The sequence below is a fragment of the Epinephelus fuscoguttatus genome, linkage group LG15, assembly GCF_011397635.1.
Source record: "Epinephelus fuscoguttatus linkage group LG15, E.fuscoguttatus.final_Chr_v1".
Classification (NCBI taxonomy): domain Eukaryota; kingdom Metazoa; phylum Chordata; class Actinopteri; order Perciformes; family Serranidae; genus Epinephelus; species Epinephelus fuscoguttatus.
In genome coordinates this window covers 26,152,347-26,174,477 of record NC_064766.1, presented here as the reverse complement: position 1 = coordinate 26,174,477, position 22,131 = coordinate 26,152,347, and the positions used below count along the sequence as shown (strand labels likewise).

The 22,131-nt window shown below is 41.8% G+C and overlaps 1 protein-coding gene across 1 annotated transcript in view; it reads left to right on the top strand.

The window, feature by feature from the left end:
• Positions 1-1,641: 1,641 nt before the first annotated feature.
• The window catches only part of LOC125902020 (uncharacterized), a 48,411-nt gene continuing 27,921 nt past the window's right edge, over positions 1,642-22,131 (top strand). Inside the window, exons 1-37 of the mRNA XM_049598107.1 lie at positions 1,642-1,645; positions 2,809-2,975; positions 3,107-3,177; positions 3,399-3,564; positions 4,316-4,453; positions 6,112-6,289; positions 6,384-6,526; positions 7,004-7,107; positions 8,665-8,830; positions 9,782-9,964; positions 10,063-10,215; positions 10,561-10,705; positions 12,400-12,558; positions 12,753-12,871; positions 12,958-13,170; positions 14,572-14,730; positions 14,846-15,030; positions 15,128-15,310; positions 16,246-16,337; positions 16,530-16,699; positions 16,828-16,981; positions 17,058-17,134; positions 17,233-17,413; positions 17,512-17,667; positions 17,755-17,888; positions 18,011-18,169; positions 18,255-18,438; positions 18,529-18,740; positions 18,890-19,078; positions 20,017-20,159; positions 20,288-20,447; positions 20,545-20,628; positions 20,909-21,046; positions 21,210-21,326; positions 21,403-21,495; positions 21,602-21,822; positions 21,919-22,112. Of these exons, the coding sequence (XP_049454064.1) occupies positions 1,642-1,645; positions 2,809-2,975; positions 3,107-3,177; positions 3,399-3,564; positions 4,316-4,453; positions 6,112-6,289; positions 6,384-6,526; positions 7,004-7,107; positions 8,665-8,830; positions 9,782-9,964; positions 10,063-10,215; positions 10,561-10,705; positions 12,400-12,558; positions 12,753-12,871; positions 12,958-13,170; positions 14,572-14,730; positions 14,846-15,030; positions 15,128-15,310; positions 16,246-16,337; positions 16,530-16,699; positions 16,828-16,981; positions 17,058-17,134; positions 17,233-17,413; positions 17,512-17,667; positions 17,755-17,888; positions 18,011-18,169; positions 18,255-18,438; positions 18,529-18,740; positions 18,890-19,078; positions 20,017-20,159; positions 20,288-20,447; positions 20,545-20,628; positions 20,909-21,046; positions 21,210-21,326; positions 21,403-21,495; positions 21,602-21,822; positions 21,919-22,112 (5,494 nt within the window). The remainder of the gene's footprint in view (positions 1,646-2,808; positions 2,976-3,106; positions 3,178-3,398; positions 3,565-4,315; positions 4,454-6,111; positions 6,290-6,383; positions 6,527-7,003; positions 7,108-8,664; positions 8,831-9,781; positions 9,965-10,062; positions 10,216-10,560; positions 10,706-12,399; positions 12,559-12,752; positions 12,872-12,957; positions 13,171-14,571; positions 14,731-14,845; positions 15,031-15,127; positions 15,311-16,245; positions 16,338-16,529; positions 16,700-16,827; positions 16,982-17,057; positions 17,135-17,232; positions 17,414-17,511; positions 17,668-17,754; positions 17,889-18,010; positions 18,170-18,254; positions 18,439-18,528; positions 18,741-18,889; positions 19,079-20,016; positions 20,160-20,287; positions 20,448-20,544; positions 20,629-20,908; positions 21,047-21,209; positions 21,327-21,402; positions 21,496-21,601; positions 21,823-21,918; positions 22,113-22,131) is intronic.

Sequence of the window (22,131 nt, the reverse complement as noted above, 5' to 3'; positions counted from 1 at the left end):
AGGCAATTGAACAAATAAAACAAAGCAACAAAAGATACGAATCAGAGCAGCCCCTTTGGAGTGATGTGCAATGCAGGCTGCAGACCAGAGAGGCTGAGTTGTCACCCTTCACAGTGAAGACAGTAGGGTTGCAGTGATATACCTGTTTTAATGTATATACCAATATCATCCTGAGACCCTGTGTCTTCGTATAAGGACATCACAGTTTTGATTTCCTTCACTTTATTCTTCATTCTGCTTGACTTAGACCTGTTGTCCTTGTTTATAGACATTTTTTTGTGCCATGTAGTGGTAATAAGAGACCACAATTAGGATGTTCTCATTTGAGGACACTGAGACTTTATTATCATAGACAATGCTTGGTTTTTTATACTTATCAGATCCTACTGATCCAAAACAACAAGGAGGAATTAAAAATGCATACCAAACAAACGTCTGGGTCTCAGGAGGATATAAAAGTTGGTGGTTATCATACTGTGTACATTTGTTTAACTAAGATATTGTAAAAACAAAAACATGCAACTGGACAGAGAATCTCCCCCTTTTTTTTGTTATTTTTTAAGGGGAGACTTTTTACACATATTTCCATCAACAAAATGGTTTCAAATTTTAATTATAGTAATAAAACGTTTTTTCAACCAAGAATAATCCTTCCAATATGATTCCTTTAAGGGTCATTCTGACTGATAATATAAATTCTGTAATACTGTGAAAGCGCAACATTTTCTGAGACAGTTGTAGTGTGAAAATCTCATGCCGTTGCAACCCTAGAAGACAGTCAGATTTGGTGTTTGTGTAGAAACAAGGATGCAGACTTTGCTCTCAATATTGTCTTGTTACCATGGAAGTTTTCATACACAAATGTAGATATTTTAAGACCAAATCTAGTTTGATTCATTGGAAGAATGAGTTAAAACTCTTGAGTAAGTCACTGAAACTTGTCAAAGTTGTTTTTATTACTAGATATGTTTAAATTAATTTAAGAAAGCCCTGTTTTTAATTGATATATTTATTTGTTTTGCTTTTATTTCTGTTCTTTTCTGTCATTTTGCATGTGGCTTTATATTTCTTTGCTCACCCTGAGACAGAAGCTACCTAATGAATAAGGCTTGAAAAAGTGCCTGGCTTGTTTGTATCAATAAAGTCAAATAAAGGATTTACACATAAAAAAAACCTTTATTTTGCCTTTACAATTACCCCAATATTGATTTGATGAGTGTTACATTTAACACATTGTCGTACAGAAAATCATAAATTTTCATATCATAGAAAAGTGAACATCTAGCATCTAATTGGGTTCTTCAAGTGTTTTTTTTTTTAATTTTATAAAACCACTGAATCAAAAGTGTAACTGTTTTATATTTTAGCACACTAAAGTATAATTGGCGTAACTAATGTGACAAACTACACAACTGCCTTAGAAGTTGGGGTTAAACCGGGTTGACGGTATTCTCGGAGGAAGTTCCTGAATACAATTTTTTCTGTGTCTTCGAACGCAGCGTCACCCAGCAGCACGCAGTGACTGACGTCGCAGCACGGGCGTGGACCGAAGCGGCGGGTGCATCGTGGAAAGTAGGTGGCAGGCAGGCAGGCAGCTTGGGTAATGATGGGGGGAAGGAGGAGATGTGGATGAAAGGCGCGATGGGTAATTTAGTTGTAGCTCAGTCAGGGGCTGAAGAACGTGGCTGAACGGTGCAGGGCTTTTTATTTCACATTTCCGCCAAATATACTTAAATCAGGAGCCATGAAAGCACCACAAACATCTACTTTGTCAACAGTTTCTGTCCATAAGACACTAGATGTCTCTCTTCTCTTGTGCTTCCCTCTCTGAACTGTGGTTGTTTGTTCTGTTGAAGTTTATGAATCAGCTTTTAATAGGTTAGAGCACACACTGGTTATATGGCTTATTGATTATGGCCATATTGGCAGTGTGTGTAAGTGTGTAGGAGGGTGTGTAATCTCCAAGCAAATCTTATTTACTGTTGAAGATGATGTACAAGCAAAAACACTTGGATAATTATTATTACATGCTTTGTTTTACATTCCTACTGCACTATATAAGGTTTTCTTATATGTCCCAGACTTTCTAACTGTCCTGCAATAAACAGAGCTCCCCCTCCGCATGTAGCTCATGTCTAATGTCTGTCCAAGTGAATGGGGGGGATGAGAAACCCCAATTTTTTGTGAGGCCCGGTGCCCTGTCAAGTGATTGGCTGAGTGAGTGTTTGTAGCTCCAGTCTGGAAGGTATTTCCTGATTGGTCGTTGTGAGCACCGTGGGTCACTGTGGAAGCCCCTGTACAAGCGTGGTCATTCAGTGGCTGTGAACAGTGCTTGGTTTTCATCTCGCTTACATGTGGAGGTGTGGAGGCAGCCGGACCTGCAGTGGCTTAGGGTTGCTATGGCTGTGTCCTTGTTACCTCTCAATTGTCTGCACGTTATACTGATTTTTCTCCTGCTATATGGTGAGTTTTATGTCTTTTACTGTGTGCTATAGTGGTTCTTTAATGTTGCACTGAAAGCAGAGTTGACTGAGAGTCTAGGTGACATGACTTTGAGTGTTCAGTATAGAAGTTTGTCAGGCTTTCTTTGAGAAGGGTTGCACGTTTTTGTCATTATGTGTGAGATTCCTGATCTTATTTTCTGTGCAGTTGCTGATTGCTTTGAGACAGAGCCAAATCTTTGTGATTCAAGTTGTGCCGGTGAGAATTCAGTTTGTTTCATATCATATATGATGCATGCCAGACATTAAGTTTGTACTTCAAGATTTCTTTTCATTGAATCTTCTGATTATTATTTTATGTCTCTAGGGTTTCCCACTCCTGATTTATCCTATCAGAGAGGAGTGAGGTACACTTACAGGTATAGCACAACAATTACCACAACCCTTCATGGCTCCAACGCTGGCAGGAACGGACTGGCTTTGGACTGTGTAGTTGATATCGACGTGGTTTCCAAGTGTCACCTAATGATGCAGGTCGGCTTTAATGAAAGTGTGGAAAAATTAAAATGAAGCACTGCAAAAGAGTCTTGCGGTTCCAGAAAATGAATGAAGGAATCAATTAATGCTGCGAAAGTCAATGATGTATGCACATGCTTGTCCAACAGATCAGGAATCCACAGATAAAGCGGCTTTCCCCTCAGAAGGAACACTCTGTGCAGCATTTTAAGAGCTTAAGGTCTGTAATTTCATGTGTTTTTATTGAGTATAATGATTGAGTCACTGTTAATTTGCATGCATACGTGTGTTTCTGTCTGCATTCAACAGCATAAGTTTAAGTCCAGATCATTTTTGGAATGCTCCGACTGTTTTTCCTATGAATGTGATACTCTGTTCAGATGCTCCACTTGTCTGTGTTCTCGGGTCTCGGGGGGCTCATCTGGTGTTTTTGTTTCCCAGGGAGTCACTGGAGAGAACGCGCCTCAAGTTCTCCCTCCAGGGGGGAAAGGTCATGGCCCTCTGTCTCCAGGAGGGGGAGCAGGTGTGGGCCCTCAACATTAAAAGGGCTCTACTGAGCATGCTCCAGACCTCCCGCATGGCCTCCAAACAGGAATTAGAAAAGGAGGTGAGGGTTAATGAGGGTTATATTCTATGTAATAGAGCGCTGCAGGGATGACGGGGTTTTTTTGTAGGTCGACCTGGAAGTTAGTCACCCTCGTTTCCTCGACAAAAAGCCTGCAGGATTTTTCCTTTGGATTTTAAATTACTGCAGAAAATAAGCACGGTTTTGTTCAGTAAGATTGATCCTCACAAATAAACACTACTTTTATTATTTTTGAAGTGTAAATGCAATCGCCAGAAGTAAAAAGCTAATGGTGGGCCTTAAATGAACTACACCACAGTTGCATGACATCAGTGTCACCACCACAACATGTGATGCCGTTCTGTCATCTCATTTAACCACTTGTCCGTTACTGCCTTTTTTCTGTCATGTAAAAGCTTCAAAATTCACAAATGTGCTATTTATGGATGTGTTTTACGCCAAAGAACAAAGTCTCTTATAAACTTGTGTTAACTTCAGACCTTATTTAACCCACTGACTGCAAGATGAGGGAAGCGGAAGTGCAAAAATGCTATCTCGTTTCCTCGTTTTAGGACTCCTTCCTGCAGCACTCTATACATGCCCAATTGCAAAATGTATACACACAGCAATTCCTCAATCTTCATGAGATTTCAACGTATATATTATAAAACGTCTTGTAGTCTGACAAATACCTCCTTTATTCCTGCTACAAATGATAACCGTCATTAACATCATCTTGACATAATACAGGGCATTCACATGGTAATTATCTGACTTTTCTTTAACGCCTCAGACGGATGTGTACGGGACGTGCACCAGCACGTATGAGAGGAGAGGACATCTACTGATGAAGAGCAGGGATCTAAAACAGTGCCAGCAGTCCAGGCTGGCAAACTTCTGGCCCCATTCAGTATCTTTAACTGAAGACACGGTGAGTTTAGTGTCGTTACGATACTGGAATTTCTAATCTGATACTGTAATAATGGTACTATTAATGGCATTAGTGTTCCTATGCCTCCATGTTATGCAGCATGTTGAAATAATAGCAGTATTTGTTACGGAAATGTTACCTCCCTACCGGAACTACGTAGATGTGTTTAGGTTTCACTTCTCGCTTTTTGTACATGTGTTGTTGTCCTCGCTTGCTGGCTCTGGTGTGGACTTTCAAAGTTTGTCTGCACTGGAGTTAGAGCGTTCCCCAGACTGTACAACTCTGAAAACCCTCTCAGTAAGCATTATATTTCTTGTCCGGAGTGCACGACACACATCCAAGTATCCCCTGTTGGCGGTGGCTCACAATACCTCAAAAAATGTCAATGTTTGATCTAATTTTTGTTATCACAGGGACAAATTGACATTGAGGGCATACAAGGTAACATTTTAAAAGATAAATATAACAGCATTCTTGGTAAGTGGTAGACAAGAGCAGAATGACTGTAGCAAATATACAATAAGAGAAAGTGTGAAAGTGCAGCAGTGGAAGATGAGTATTAAAACCGTTTTAAATATTTAGAATCGCTATTTATGAATTAATTCATATTTTTCACACCACTAGGGGAGTTTGCCTCACTTTTTTCTTTGTTAAAAATGTGGCTACCACTAAGGACACTGAAGCCTCTGTACTGTGTTTGTAAATTTAGGTGTTTTTTTCTGGGGTTTTTTTTTTTTTTTTGCAACTTTCAGGGGCTTTACATTCTACAATTACAAACCTACACATTGGTGGTTATGTTATAAGGTGATTTAAATATTGTTAGGCTCAGTATATGTAAATCAGAATGTTTGTAGGTTAAATAAATATGTAAATGATTCAATTTTATTTTGCCATTTGGAGCTTTGAATCATAGAACATATGAAAGGCTGAGTCCTCACTGCAGCGGCCTGCAGCTGCCTGGTTTTTGATTCCCCTGGCCCTTTGCTGCATGTCATCCCATCTCTCTCGACCCCCTTTCCTGTGTACCTTCAACTGTCCTATCAAATAAAGCCAAAAAATAATCTTAAAAATACCATTTAGATCATCATGGGCAGCAGTAGCTCAGTCTATAGGGACTTGGGTTGGGAACCAGAGGATCGCTGGCTCAAGTCCCCATCCAGACCAAATATGGAGTGTGGACTCGTAGCTTGAGAGGTCCAATATCGCCTCCTAGGCACTGCTGAGGCACCCTTGAGCAAGGCATTGAACCCCCAAGTCCTCGGGGTGCCCCCTAAACCCGACATCTTTCCATTTAATGCATGTGTAGGTTCTGTTTGTGTCTATATGACAACAGAGTGAAAAAAATGATTTTCTCCTTTGAGATTAATAAAGTCTATCTTCTTCTTCATTTGAATATAAACAGTAATTAAACACAAAATAGACAAAATGCTTTGTTGGACTCCCACTCATGACCTCAGTACTTCTAAAATCCTCACTATGGCCTAATGGTGCATTACGCTTGTAGATTTTTTTTCTGTTCTCTAGTATCTGAGTTCAAGAAAAGAGGAAGTTAAAAGACGGCTTTGAAGCTGCCTGGTTGTCACTTTTCTGCACCACTGAATAAGAGGATGTCCCCTTTTAGCCCATTATCATCAATATTACAGTTTTTTTTTCACTAGTCAGTGCAGTCAGAGCTGCACTGTGTTCAGAGGCATGGATCTACAGTGATGGAAGAGGTCAATTGTACTGAGGCTGTTTCCATGGCAACGTGGTCCAAGACTGCAGGGCTGGTGAAGACCCAAACGGTGTCCACCCTGCTCCTGCTCCGAGCCCAGCCGGGGACCCCTTCAGGAGCAGGTCGGTCAGGAGTTACACTTCCACAGTTGCCCTTAGGAGCTATACTGTGTCACAATCATGCCCCTGATACCTGTTCTCCTCAATGCTCACGCAGATTTACCACATCTTGGCGTGCAAACTGACCTGCAGTTTGAGGATGAAGGGGCTGCGAGGCCAGGAAAAGCCAGAGCATCGACGCCTCAGCAAGCCAGTCAAACTGTCAGGATGTTATGTGGCCTCACCTCAGACCCACAGCTGGTAGGTCTCAACAGGTTCTACTCAGCTTGTAACTGTATTTATCTGTAAGGAACATTTATTGTATGTTTAATTTCATGCTGCAGTCTTTTTCATCAAAGAATATGAATCACTTTTAAGGAGCCTGTACCCTGCCAGGCCACTGTTGGCTTGTTTGTGTTCGTATTCATGATGTGACTTCCCCTGAGCGTATGCTGCATATCATTTTAATGTCTCCCACACACAGGAGGCCAGTCAAACCTCCTGGCAGTCTTCATCAGAGTCTGTTTACATGGGAGGTATTTAAAAGAGGCCGTCAGATCCAGAGCCTGACACACTCTGCGATTTAATTACTGTGTGAGGACTGGGTGATTGATGGAATGAAAACGTGTGTTCACAGTTCTGCAGGAGGTTATTGGTTCTGGTGGGGCGGGAGTAGCATTTCATTAGTTTTATGATGCCTTTAATGTAAGTCCATATGTGTTTTGGATTTGCTCCTAGGTGTCACAAGAGTTCCTTCAACTGGCTTTCCAGCTAAGAGATCTGACTCTTTCTCAACTCAAGACACTTTGGCAAGAGGAGTCTTTCAAGTGCCGCAATGACTGGTCAGTATTTCCTCAGTGTTTTATGCCTAGTCCTTCGTCAGTTTCTCCACATGACAGTTTGAGTTGCACATTTCCACACCAGTTATAGTTAATAAAATATTTTGTGCTCCCGGTAAATTTGATTAAAGCTGAATGGACTCCTCTTTATGGGTTATAATTATAAAACGCACAGCCTCTGGCGAAGCCACCAAGTAGACAAAAGACAGTCTGTGTGGGACCGTAGCTGATCCAATCAGAAACTACTCTGACACACAGATGACTTACAGCAGCCCCAGCCCTTAATGTCATCTATCACAAAATATAGCAAATACACCCTTATCATTGCAGACATTTGTCAAACACAGGTGTAACTGACCATATAATTAACGGTGGCGTCATTTCAGTTATGTGTGACAGTCCTTTATGTTGTGCATTCTTGTATGAGTCACTGACACAACTCAATGGAGGCAACATTAAAGGAACATTCCATCCCAAAATTTGAAGATACATACAAAAAACATTTGTAAAACACTACAGCAATGTCTCTTGCCAGAAAACATGACCCCAGATACTCAAGATAATCCACAGACCTTCTTTTGAGCAGTTTCTTGTAGAAACTATTTGTACCAAACTATACCTGCCAACCATATCACCACACAGAAGGAAGAGTGCATCTACTCATACGAGATACTGGACCCCAAGATGGCGCCTATTTAGTCCAATAGAATTGCTTGCCTTGTGCATATGCCACAAAAAGTTTCTAGCATCCGGGTTTACTTCCAGGGTGTGCAGCCCACTGAATATGCACAGTAGTGTTTCTCCCACTGCCTCCTCCTGCGAGTTCCTGCTCGGCTCATAGACTTTACATTGTGATGACACGATGGATTCTTAAATTGCTGTTTTCGTCTTGAGGAAAGTTTTACGAAACTAAAACCTCCATGGATTGAAACTTCATAATGGAAAGAATAATAACTGACCTTGTTTGCAGTTCAAGGTGTTGTGTCATTTATGGAGGTCAGTGGAGAATACGCTTTGTGTGCCACAGGGAATTTTTTTTGTGCTGCAATACCGCGAATGGCCACTGGGTAAAAGTGAACGCAAGACCAAGCAGTGGTCCTGGGGGCAAACTACTCATTAATGAGAAGCTCATGTTCGTGACAATGCGAGATATAAACATAAATAGTATCCTCTCAGCTGAGCTGTAACGTTAGCTAGCTCAGTGGTACTAGGTGAGCTAGCAGTAGCAGTGTTTTTCAAATATTTTTGCCTTGAGCACCACCAGTCGAGTGCCATCTAGTTTCATTATACTGGAGAGAAAACAGACATCTCTACGGCCAGTAAGTAACACTACAGGTAAGACTTTATTATTTTGGGGTGAACTGTCCCTTTAAAGAAACAGTACAACATCCTGACAGGCCACTGATAACCAGTCTCACGTCTGAATATGAAACTGCAGCTAGCAGTTGGTTAGCCTAGCATAAAGACTGTACATAGGAAACAGCTGGCAGCCGTTTTTACAACAGCACATCACACGCTATGAAAGGGGTTGATACTGATGCTGATTAACTGTTTGGGCAGGCAGCCTTTGTTGGATGCATTACCAGCCTGTGGATCTGAAAGCTGCATCGTGCTACTGACTGACCTGATGAGGAACAGAGAGCTGGAGGAGGAGCAGGCTAATGCTTTTCTCACCACCATCGCCCTCATCCCTCATCCATCGCCACAGATCATCGACTCCATCAATGTAGGAACTGCAATGTGACATTAATGATGACCCAAACCTTTTATCAATGCTACTTTCTGTATTCACCAGGGCTGTAGTCAAGACCAACTTAATTGAGTCCAAGTCCAGGTTCAAAGTCCAAAGGCGCTCAAGACCAAGTCAAAACTGGCGAGTCCAGAGCAAATTGAATCCTGTTCGAAAAACAAGTTATGGTGGAATTTGCAGATATTTTGCCATCTAACGTTAGCTGAGGTAGCTATGTGATGTTACTGTGAGCAGTATGTGGTGGCAAGTTCTGAGCTCAGAGCCAACATTGCTTGCAAAACTGGCACAAAATTACTTTATTGTGCGGCTCTTCTTGACTTTAGAAAAGTGATCAGACCTAATGAATCAAATCTTGATAGTGAAATTAGTCATTTTATGGGGGTTGTGGGGCTCAAAATAATGTATCTACAGATTTACAGATGTCTGTTTCACAATGTAAGTCTAAGTGGAAAGTCTTTTGGGCCCAGTGGCATCACTTGTTGGACCCACAAGTTGTGATTTCAGTTTTTGGCCACTACGTCAAATTTGTTTCAAGCCAGGCGCTGTTCCTGGGGGCTTGGTAGAATCAGGCAAAGTTTTGTACAACTGAACCCAAATCAGCAGCCAGGAACAATCTGACCACTTCTCAAAGGTGGAGCCTGTGACCAAGACAAGCCGAGTCCGACATGGCATGAAGCCAACACAAGTGCAAGACTTCAAAAAATTGGTCTCAAGACCCGACTCAAGGCCGAAACTATGGCCTTGGTGTTCACTCCCGAGACAAAATAGTCAATATGAAGTCAGGGTTATCATATAGAAATGTGTTAGATAAGTAGCATCTGCATCCATCCATACGAGTAAACATCCTCATAATTTCTTATAACTCTTGTGAAAGACAAATGAAGGCCTGAAGGCTCAGCGTCACTGTATCTCTGCTGTCTGTTTTAGGCCTTACTGGAGGTCCATGAAGTGCGGCCCAAGGCGCTGTTAGCTGGATCATCTCTGGTCTATCAGCTGTGCCAAACATTTCAAGCCTCCTGTAGTGAACTTCCTCCAGTACAGACCTTCATGCAGACGCTTGAGGACACCCTGAAGGAGGGCTGCGAGGGAGAACGGCCCACCCAAGATAAGGTGCTCTCAGATAGAGGTGTACTTCACAACATATATATTATATTGACACTGAACCTAGTAAGCAATGCCTAATATGTACATATTTTGTCACCTGACAGCTTTTTTATACACTGAAATCAGTGGGAAACACTGGTCTGTCTGCTCCAACCTTCATTCCTCTGCTAAACTGCTTCATGGTCGGCCATTCATCTGCACTGGAGCTGAGACTTGCTGCCATCCAAGCCTTCAGACGCTTTCCCTGCTCAGCTGATGTGAGTTAATTCTCAAACTAATTCTTAAGTCAGTTGTAGTAATTTTATCATTTGTTACAATGACATCATGACATTTCTTTAACACACTTTTTCACATATCTTTTGTTGCATTTGTAGAAATACATCACTTCCAGCTCACTCTACATAGCAAACTATTTTGACAAGGCACTTATCTACCTATTGATTGATTATAAGCCAATGTTCATTTTCAAAAGAAGATTTCATCTCTCGTATGTTCGTAATACAGAGGCTACCTTTCTAATTGATTCATGATGAGTTGAGTTGGAGGTGAAGAGGTGATAGGCAGTCTAACATCGGTGACTGACAGCAGTTTCCTTCCTTCAGAGGTCTGTGCTGTTGCAGCTGTACCGCTTCTCCCAGGAGGATCCCGAGGTCAGAATTGCTGCATACCAGCAGCTCATGCGTTGCCCCGATCAGGACGTGTTTGAAGTGGTGAAGACGACTCTGAGGAACGAGACCTCCAGCCAAGGTCTGAATTAAACCTTGTGGTTTGTAGACGAGATGCTAATAGCAGCTTCTCCAAGTGAAAAATGGCCTCTGCTGCTCATGATCATATTTCTGCTTTAGCCAAACATGTAAACCTTCTTTACTGTAGCCACTTTTACATATATTTTCTTCATCTCTGTGTAGTTGGTTAGGGTTAGTGTTGGGCCACAGGGCGCAAAAGTGGCTACAGTTGTTCTGACAATCCATGTTGTTTTTCTGTTTATAGACCAATTTCAATTCTACCATGTTTCTCCAAAAATGCTTGGAAAATTGTTTATAAAAAATTTCACCGACTTAAAATCCAGCTATATTCCATACACACATCAGTATGGCTTATAAAGACTACACCATTTATGACAAATACAATCTCACCTGCATTTGACTTAAAAAAAAATTATTTGTACCATATTTCTGTATCAATTAAAAGCACTTGTGACAGCGAATCACTATATTTTATTACTCTAACTGCAGAAATACAGTTTTCACGCAATTGCATGGCCAAAAAAATCATATTCGTAATAGAGAACAGTTTGTTCAGATGTTGGGTCACCATTCTCACATAACAAAATTACAGTTTGGTGTGCCCCAGGGCTCCATTCTTGGGTCACTGTTATTTCTCAATTTGTATAAACGATTTACTACATTTGTTCAACAGCATTTCTTCCATGATGTTTGTAGACTGCACAAAATGTATTTTTTTCCTTTTATTTTATTATTCAGTCATTGATTAAAGAAGCTAATTCTGGTATTCTGCTGGTGCAAAATGATTCAAAGCAAACAAAATCAAACTTCAGAATTTTGACATGTTGTAAAAACTCATTTTGAGAATAACAGAAGGCCTCATGTGCAGGCAACTCAATTCCTTTGAACAGTGATTGACGAGAACTTGAGCTGTTTAGGACACTGATTATGTGTTTAAAATGTAACTGACTATTTTGGTATAATTAAGCGATTAAGTTATTTTGCAAGCACACAACCTCTTCATACGCTTTATTATTCTTTAATCCAGTAGTTCCCAACTGGTCCAGCCGTGGGGTCCAGATTTATCCTTAGTCATTACTTCAAGGTCCACACAGTTTGATATATTCAGAATCATACTTGCATTTAGCCATGTTGTTGAGCTAGTTTTCTGTCTCTGTCAAGTAGCTGTCCATTGGTCGCCCACTCTACAGCAGGAAACGACACTTCAAATTAAAAGTTATGTTCCAGAAATTCACTGTACTTCAATATAAAGTGTGTTTTTTTGAAAAATTGACATATTTGCGAGTCACTTCTGGTTAATTTAGAATAGACCCACCACCCACTTTTGTGGGAACCACTGCTTTAATCTGACCGTACTTCTCATATTGCAATATAGTCTGAGTACCTATATTACAACTTATCACAAAATCTTTCTTCTACTAAAACGCTGTGTCGGAATTGTAGCCCCAATTAAATATCTATAGTTTATTGTTTATTAAAGTATCCTAGGTATCTCTGAGCTGCACGTTTGATTCGTGTTAATAAATTGGTTATTTTGAAACCATTGTTTGATTTATAGAGTTAAATTGGTTGTTGGACTTTCTTGAGTTATTGATGCTGTAATTGTTCTAAATGTAGTGAATGGTATGAGGGCAACAAAGAAAATGGCAGGGGATTCCTTCTTATCTTGTTTATCTTCTTGCTCTGCTTCTCCAGTGGGCTCATATGTATGGAGTCACCTGACTAATGTCCTGAGGAGCGAGGACCCTATAAAGCAGACCCTAATCGAGTTACTACCCGATGACATCATCAGCAGAGACTTCGAAGCTGAGTTTCTGAAATACTCCTCCTTCTCAGACTACACTGTTTCATCAGGTAATGGTGCCTTCACCTCAGCTGCAAGTTGTCAAACTTTTCCATGATTGCAAAAACAAAACTATCTTGCACAACAAATGGAGATAAACTCGATCATTTTTAAGACAAATATTTGCACAAGTAGGAGATGATGATGAATTTAAAGGTGCAGCGTGTGTACTCTCTTCCTTTTTCTGCTTCTTTGTTTGTTTCAGGTATGGGAATGACAAATGTGGAAACATCTTTGGTTTTCTCTCCCAGATCATTTCTACCAAGATCTGCCACTACAAACCTCACACTATATTTTCATGGCAGAGCGCACAACCTTCTGGAAGTGAGTTTGGTATCCATTTGATTCCCAAAAGTATATTAAGTCTTACAAAATAATGTTGAATGCATGTATGTTGTTTCCCAACTAAGGTGGACCTTCACGTTGAAAATGCTGAGGCACTTTTGAAGAACATTTTCGGTCACCAGACTCATGACTCCAATGCAGAGTCTGCAGCTCAAAGTCAAATGTCGCAGTCCAAAGAGGCCAGGAGGACGAGAAGAAAAACAGATGATGGCCATAGAGGAGAAAAAGAGAAGTGTTTATCCAGCACCAACAGTTATCTGAGCCAGGCCAGGGCCATGGTGAGGTCACTGTGGCTGTTGTCAGACTGTCATCACATCTCAGGGGGCAGCAAGTTTAACATGTACGCTTGGTCACGTGGGATAATGAGATCAGGACTGTTGTACAACAGGCGGGGAGGTTTTTGCAGCCGACCAGAAGCCATTTACATTTCATCTGAGATTTTAGACTTTTCGTCAATACTGTTTTCTTGACAGTGCATTTGTAAAATTCTGAGATAGTGAAAGTAAATGCTGAGATTAGGGTCACCTGCAACTAATGATTAGTTCATAACAATTAAGGGTTTACTATGCAGGATTTTCCTTAAAAAAAAAAAGAAAAATAATCCTCAAAGCGTGTGGTGGTGTATTAATATGTAGGGACTCTACGCTATGCCTCTATTTTGTTATTTTCTACTTTTTTTGCTGTGTTTGCGATGTTCCTGGGCACAGCACGCAGTTGAAGTTAGGACTTTGCAGCACGCAAGCAAGAGGACGCTACGAAAATTGCAGACACAGAGCTGAAAAAATGCAAATATGGCAAGGCGAAACACTAATCTGGGGTTGCTTCTAATTTTGCTTTTGCTGGCAGTATTGTTTAAAAAACAGTAACCAACAATTTCTGCATAGTATACCTATAAATTTTCTTGACTAGTCAATTCATGATCCATAAAATGTCAGAAAAAGCCCAAACTGATGTCTTCAAATTGCTTTTTTTTGTCACAGCTGCAAACCCAAAGATATTAAGTCTACAAGAATGAGAAGACAAGGAAAAGCAAAAAATCTCACGTTTGAGAAGCAGGACTAATCAAATATTTGGTATTTTTGCTAAAACAAAAAACCCAAGTTAAACCATTAGTAAACCAGCAAAAAACAACTGATGATTAGTTCGATGAATCGGACGAGTAAAGACAGCAAAGACGAAGACGGAGTGCTCTGACAATTGCTAAGATAAAAGACAAGATTAGGCAACAACACAAGGAATATTTCTAGTCAAATTTTAAATCTAGAGAGGAGTACCAATTGCTGTACATTTTTAATACCCTGGAAATGCTCTTGCTGGGTTAATCTGGGAGAATTTACAGTATGATTTGCTAACAAAACATTGCTGGAGTTTTATACTTTAAAATGAACAATAAGGACACATAAGGAGTCATTACAGAGACTGTTAAATAATTAGAAATTCCTCTGCATATATGTAACAAATACCACCAGTTACTCAGAAACCTATATAAATGTACTTTAAGGGTACATATGGGAAAATAACAAAAGCTAAAATGACTTCATTATCACGTGAAAAGGGTTTACACTGCAGGGGCATTTTATACATTTTAAGATTTCTACTCGTAACATTTGCATTGAAAGACGGTAATTTCATTAATAACAATCAGTCTGCACCCCATGTTTGGACCTTGTCTTTTCCAGTTGTTTGGGATGAGGAGAACAGAGGAGAACCGTCTCAAGTGTTGGGTCGGCATGAAGGTGTTTGGCAATGAGCTGATTGTGCTCACATGTGACGATCTCTACAGACAAATCGACCAGCTGTCGCTGAGCATGGCAGGACTGGCTGTCAAACTGCTCAAGGTATACTGGAGGTAGATTATTCACACAGTCGCTAACTTTGTCTGACTATCTCTTCTCTGTCTGCTTAGACCCTCTCATTTTCTCTCTCTGCCGCCCTTCCTCTTTTGTCCTCCAGGGTCATGAGGTTCAGCTGAACCACAGGGCCGTGCTGATGACAGACGAGCTGGTTTTACCATCTCTGTCTGGTTTGCCCATCAAACTGGGCATCAACATGACCTCCCTCCTGTTGCTTCGTCTGAAGGGCAACATCAACTACAGAGACACTTCCCACTTCTCCCTGACTGGATACATCAAACCCAAGTACCTTTTTATCACCACATGGAACAGGGGCTGCAACTCTGACATTTGGTTTCAAACTGCACCTTCAGAAGAGTCTAATATTTGTCTTTATTTTCAGTGCCTACGTGGGGCTGTCTGCCAGGATGGGGGTTGATGGAGCTTTGGGTCAGGCTGCAGTGGACTGGGTCTCTGAACTGAGGAGCTCCACCAGTCTGGATGGGAGTGTGCAGCTGCAGGAGGGGCGGGATGTCAGGGTCACACTTAACACACCGGAGGACGTCATGGACATCATCTCTCTCAGGTGAGTGTGGGCTCTGATTACAAGGATTAGCATAGAGTTTACATGTATTATGTGGGCAATAAACTAGGGGATGAGGCTGGACGGAGGATTTTTGCATGTTTCAGCTTCTTTCCTACAGATGACACAGGCTTATTACCTGCAATACATTGCCTAGGTGTAGATTTTGGGTGGGATGCGGGGAACACACCCCCCTCAATATGTAGAACATGTGCATTTGACGCCCCCAATACAAACATGACAGGAGCAGAGGACTTTTATTTTGACATCCTGCTACAATGTGACGCTGCCTCCAGTAAATAAGGTGGTGGCAGAACCATGTCTTATCGTATCATATTGTATTGTACCGTGCTTTACTATAAATTTGCTTGCTGAATTTTGCACTTCTTTTCTTTCAATGAAATGTAATGCACTCACATGAGGAAAGAAAATTCTGCTCTGTTTTTCCAAAATTACAAGATTATTTCTTCAGAACATCTTTCAGAGGAAAAAAAATAGTTTTTTTAAAAAATTATTTTTAAGATAATAATCTGATATATTTTTGTCTTCCTGAAATAATGACGTTATTATCTTTTTAATTCAGAAAAACAAAAGCAGATTTTTTTTCTGTGAAAACTTTTTTTGGAATTCTGAGATAATCATGTTAGTTCAGAAAAATAGGGAAAATATTTTTTAATGCATTATGCTACGTATTACGCTTCCGTATATTTTACACTTATTTTTTGTATATTTTTTAAAATGGTTGCATTATCTTAGAATAACAAGTATATATCAGTAATACATTGTTATTGCATTCAACACAAAAAAACTAAACCTAGTGTCTGTTAGTTGGTTTATAATGATATGTGGATATGTTATAATAATATATAATGACAAGCTTTAGGAGTTGTTTCAAATGATGTTTTCCTTAAAGTGTGTGTTATTTTTGTGTTCTTCAGCTCCAGAGTGTTTCAGCTGAGTGGAGACCACAGAGAGGAAATAAAGGGGCCAAAGAGTCGAGTCCAGAAGACGACATGCACACCAAAGACATGTAAGTCCTCAAATACTGTGTGTGGCATCATACATGACACAAAGAAATTGTTCAATTGTTTATATTAACTCTTTTGAATTGCTTTTGACCATTTCCTATCCATACTATCTCTACCTTTCTAAATGTGGAATGAAACATTTCTCACAGTACTTATTTGCCATTTTTGGCCACCATGTAACTGCTTCCTCACAGGGTCCAAGATGGTCGGCTGGCAGCTGTGCTCCAATGCCTCTTACCCGTCACCTGCCACAGGTGTTTCACTTCCCACTCCGGGACCAGTCCACCTCTCCCTCAGGCTGCTGAAGCTGGACAGAGGCCTCCATTACTACCTGCTGGAGGCTGCCTACTCACTGCTCCCTCAGGTGTGAGGAAGTACAAAGCTCTACAGATGGGTTTCTCCTTTGAGATGATTCTGTCTTCACTCTGAATATTTCTATTTACCTTGTCTCACAGTGGCTAACACCCAAAGCTACCCCTACTTATGTTTCAGAGAGGCACCTGGCTGCCAAGAGAGGCCTCCATCCACCTCCTCCTGGCCACACCTCAGTCCTCCATCCCCAGGGACATGTCTCTGGACCTGAGCTTCAACCCTCACAGACTGCTGCTGAGGATCACCCATCCTCTGAAAACCATCCACATACAAGGTTGGTCACAGATATAAAAAAAAAAACAACTCACCATCTGTCAGGGTTTAATACTGATAATGTGTTGTCTTCTCAGGGCAACTGGAGCAAGAGAGGAACATAAAGTCAGGAAAGCTGGAGCTGTTGATTGATGGTGTTCATTATTATATCATGGCAAGTACTGAGATTGTCTGTAACTTTCCTGCAGAGTGGATTTAATCCTGAAATGATTTTCCAACCATAAAAGATGTTAATCATTTTGTCATCATTAGGGTTTGGTCGACACTCACACGCTCCTGTCAGAGCAGAGGACGCGCTATCATCTTGAAGCCAAAATGGCCGCTAATGGACATCCCATGATCCTCTCTGCTAACGTTACTCGTGGGCTGGGCAGGAAGACCAGCTTCTCTGCAACTGTGAAGAATGTGTTCAGAGAAACTGCATCACTGTCAGGTATCCAACCAAATAATATGCATCTACAGTATTATCTCTAACAACACTAGTTTACATTTTACATGTATTTTACATGTGTTCATCTTTACCCACCTCAGTGGCCCTGGAGCGCAGGCGGGACGGCAGCAGCAGGCAGTACTCTGTGGAGGCGGAGCTCCTGTTACCTGGCGTGGTCGGCACCAGGATGTTGGGACTGATGGAGCAGAAGGGCTCACTGTGGAGCTCCGCGCTCAGGCTCAAATATGGTCTGGGAGGTGAGGGACTGCAAAGTTTAGGGAGAATATGCATTTCACAAATATATCATTGACATCACTTTGCCCTGACATTTGACCTCTATACAGGCGATGCCAGGCACTTGCGTCAGGAGTGCTACACGTCTCAGAGGCTAAGGAGCGAGAGGGACTCAAACCTCACGTACATCATGAGAGCAGATCATGAATTCTACTGCTCCAACACGGCTCCTATCAACCACAAGGTACTTGCCATGCATGCCTCTGAGCTTGATACATTCCTGGTTGGGTGAAACAGGTAAGTGAACAGCAGAGGTCCTTTATGTGATCAAGAGCTCGGCGGTTTCTCTTTTCTGTGCGTCCACAGATCCACCTCAGGCACGAGGAAAGCCCCAGCCACATTAAATCATCCCTGGACCTGAGCTACGGCAAACACTGGGATGAGATCAACAATAAGCGCACACTTCTTCTGAGCCAGTCCTTCAAAAACCAATCCACACAGAATCACACCAGCTACACACTGGAGGTACACAGAACTGCATCTATGATGGCTCAAAATACTTTCTATTCCAAACTAATACAATAAAATATTTGCTCTCTTGTTATTCCAGTTCAGTCTCCAGGTACCAGAGAAGAATTTAAACTACAGGACTCAGCTTCTGCACTCTCACCTGAGACAGTTCGGGTCTGAGAGCAGCACTCACCTCAAAATCAACTACAACAACCTGATGCCGCTGGTGGCTGGATTACACTGGAAAACCCCTCCTGAAGACACCCAGCAGAAAAAATGGGAAGGTAAACAGCTATATTTGATCATATAATGTTTTCAAATTATTATGTACAAGCATTTCGGCACTGGTCAGCATCTCTCGTATTATCATCCAGGTACATTTAACATGGACACGCCGTGGCTGTACATCTACACTGCCCACAGACTGAGCCAGCACCAACACCACACGCTCCAGCTCACCTCAGAGCTGACGGCCAATAAGTGGTTGATCATCCGTGGCCTCATGCTGGAGGGTTTCTACAGGGACAGGGGCAGGGAGAAGGAGGCCCGTCTGGAGCTCTACACACCAGCTGCCACCTACATCCAAGTAAGACGAGGAGATGAGAGACTATATTTGTATCAGGAAAATTTAAATCTCTTATAATGAGATTTTATTTGTTCGCACCAGCTGGGGAAATTATGCTACATCATTTTTACATGTGCATACCTTCTGCAACTCCTCTGTCCTTCCCCAAGGCAGGAGGGTGGGGCGTGGTGGGGAAGCGCAGTGTGAAGGCCTCTGGCTCATTAAGCTCCTTGTGGACTCCGACCTTGAGAGGAGATGTCTCTCTGGAGAGCTCGAAATTCAGCCACACCCTGCAGATGGCCTCCACCTATGGCAAGCACAACATCAGCCTCACTGCTGCCCTCAACACAGTGGATAAGGTGGGTGGTGGCACTGGGCCATTGAATGGGTGTTAAAGGGAACCCTTGGTGTTCTTCACCTTGGTCCCTATCTTACCATGTTTTTATGTCTAAGTGACTACCGGGAACACCAAGTTTAAAATTGGCCCAGTATTAAGGAGACTGCTGCACCCAACAGCCGCAAAACAGGGCATTTGTGCACCGTCCACTTTGAGTGTTTGTTTTTGACACTGACAGGCTCAGATAATTATTTTAAGTGTCTAACAACATTATGGAAAGGATCCCTACAGTCATAGACCTCTTTGTTTAAGACTAAGATCTTTTTTGCTTACCCGGAAACAGCCCCGAAATTGCTATCGCCAAACCCACCAGACTTCATTGAAAAAAACAGTCATTTTAGTGTTTACAGAGGCAGCATATTTTCACATCTGACAGGATGAATTAAGAGTTTATTTCAACCAAACCAGGGCTGGGGATTGTTGGGACAGTGTCAAGATGAAAGAAGATGGTTTTTGTGAGTTTTATTTTGTTAATGTCAACTTTGAATGAAGTGTGTTCTAAAGTGAAAAAAATACCGTTAATTTAAATGGAGTCTGGTGGGTTTGGTGATGGTGATTTTGGGGCTGTTTTTGCTTAAAAAAGGATCTCAATCTATAACATAAAGGGCATTCTCTGTTGAGCTACTTTCCATAATATTGTAAGACACTTAAAATGACAATCTGAGCCTGTCAGTTGCAAAACAAGCACTTTTAGTTGGGCGTAAACTGACGATGCGAACATGCCCCAAGCAATTCCTTGCAGCCCTTTCGCTCAATACTGGACCAGTTCCAAAACTTGTTGTTCTCGTTAGTCACTTAGACACAAAAACCTGGGAAAATAGGGTCAAGGTTTGGAACAAATTCTACCCTTTTAAATGCTTTTAACACATTATAGAATGACTGTCTACTGACTTCTTTAAGAATCTGAAAAAGAGGCAAGCGATACTGAAGATGACCTTCTCGAAGCCGAAAAGTCCGTCCACAGAACTGGAGTTTGAGGGAGCCGTAGAGGAGCTGAAGAAGGACAAGAAGATGTATCAGAAAACAGCCATGCTGCAGCTCAGGTCTGTGCCTCTGACCAAACAACTTGGATTCAATCTGTTGATGTATTTTAGGATAGTTGTGAATTTATTACAATTAACAATGGCAGCAAGAACACTGCTGACTTTAACAGCGACGTCATATCGCACAGACAGCCCTTCCAGACCTTTCCTCAGACTCTCCTCCTGCGTGAGACTTTCACCGTCGACCTCCTCAAAGGCCTCTACATCCTGGAGTCGAAAGCGAGTTTCCACGGCAATAGAGAGGTCATCCACACCCTCACCCTTGGCTACAAACCACCAAGCCCTTTTGTAAGTTAAGTGCAAGTTGATATATCGATGTATGATACATAAAGTGAAGGAGAATTAAATTCTGTGATTATTTTTTGTGTCTCTCCTCCATGTTTAGGTTTGTTCTGCACTCATCCATCCTTTCGCCTCAGACATTATTCCATCTGACTCAGAAATCTGTGTGACTGTAACCAGCAACCAGGTAAGCATGTTAGTTATGAACATAATTACAGAGAAATATGCAGACATGCAGAGTTCTATGGGGTTTTAATGTGATATCAGAGCCATTAAAATGGTGTGTTGGATTTGAATTTTTAAGTCAGTGTAAGTATGCCCTAACTTCCGCAAAAAACACATTGATGTTGATCTCAAAACATGTGGAAGATTGCATCTAATTTATATACTGCTGGTGAAAGATCTAGCGAGATATTGGAAACATTTGTGTATCTATTACATGTTGTATGCGTCACACTCTTTTTCAGACCCAGAAAGACCTACAAGGGAGGTTACGAGTGGGCAGCAAGGAGAAACTGACTTTCTTCGGACAAGTTCAGTTGAATCCTCTGCACTCAGGTCAACAAACGATAAAAGTTAGCGCCAACTTCACCCATCAGCTTCAGGTAAACTGGCCTCTCTTATAACACAATGGCCAAGTGCTGACTTGAATGATGCATTGTGATTGCAGTCAGCAGTTTAACAAGTGATGCAAGTCCACCTCCGACAGCGTACAGTGTAGTTTACAGTAGAAAAGGCCAAACTTGTGACCTGTCATTACTGTTACAGCTGCAGCTCCCCTCCTCCGCTATAGTGGAAGGAAATGTATGTTGGAACCCCAAAAACAACAGCGACTTTGATTATCAGGCCCGAGGGAAACTGAGAATAGAGCGGCAGGAGTGTCAAGTGAGTAAGAACAACTCGGTGTTTTAATTATTGCCTGTTTAATGGTCAGCATGTCTGATGAATTTATTTCTTTTAGCTCTCTGTACAGCTCAATGGAACATCAGGAAGAGTCGGCCTTTATTCCTCTCTCAGCCATCCCTTCAAATCAAAGATTCCCAAAACATTAGAGGTGGGCTGTGTCTTACCATAACTTTATTTCATTAAGAACAAATAATAAAATTGTCTGCCTTTTAGCATCTGAACTACCTTTTCATTTTGCTGTTTTTCTTATTAAGGTGAAGGCCACTGCAGATATGTTTTCAGTGGCTGGTACAGGAAGTAGCTCAGTACATGTGAGGGCTGATGGGAAGGACAGGGTGAAGCTGGACGCCCAGATGTCCCACTCCTTCCAGAGGGGAGACAGAGCCGTGGGACTGTGGGTGAACGTGTCCCAGAGCCTGCTGCCTTCTGCAACTGACCTGCATATAAACATGGCTGCCAACATGTCCTCAGACAGGTCTGTGCACCCAGATATACAGAGATGATCATATATGTAATAAATGATGTTGAATGTCTCTTTATGGACTTTTGAACTCATTACTGTTTCCTCCAGAGTGTCTCTGCATGGCTCCTATATACAGGGGCATGAGGCTCTGCTAGCTCAGGTCAAAGGGTCTCTAAAAGACACCCGGGGTCTCCAGCTGGCTGTGTCTGGGGACCTGAGGCACTCCATGGCCAACCTCGCTATCTTGCCTCCAGTCCTGGGGTTGGATGGGGCACTGGGGCGGTCGGACACCCTCACTGAAGGTAGAGGTTCATTTGAAAA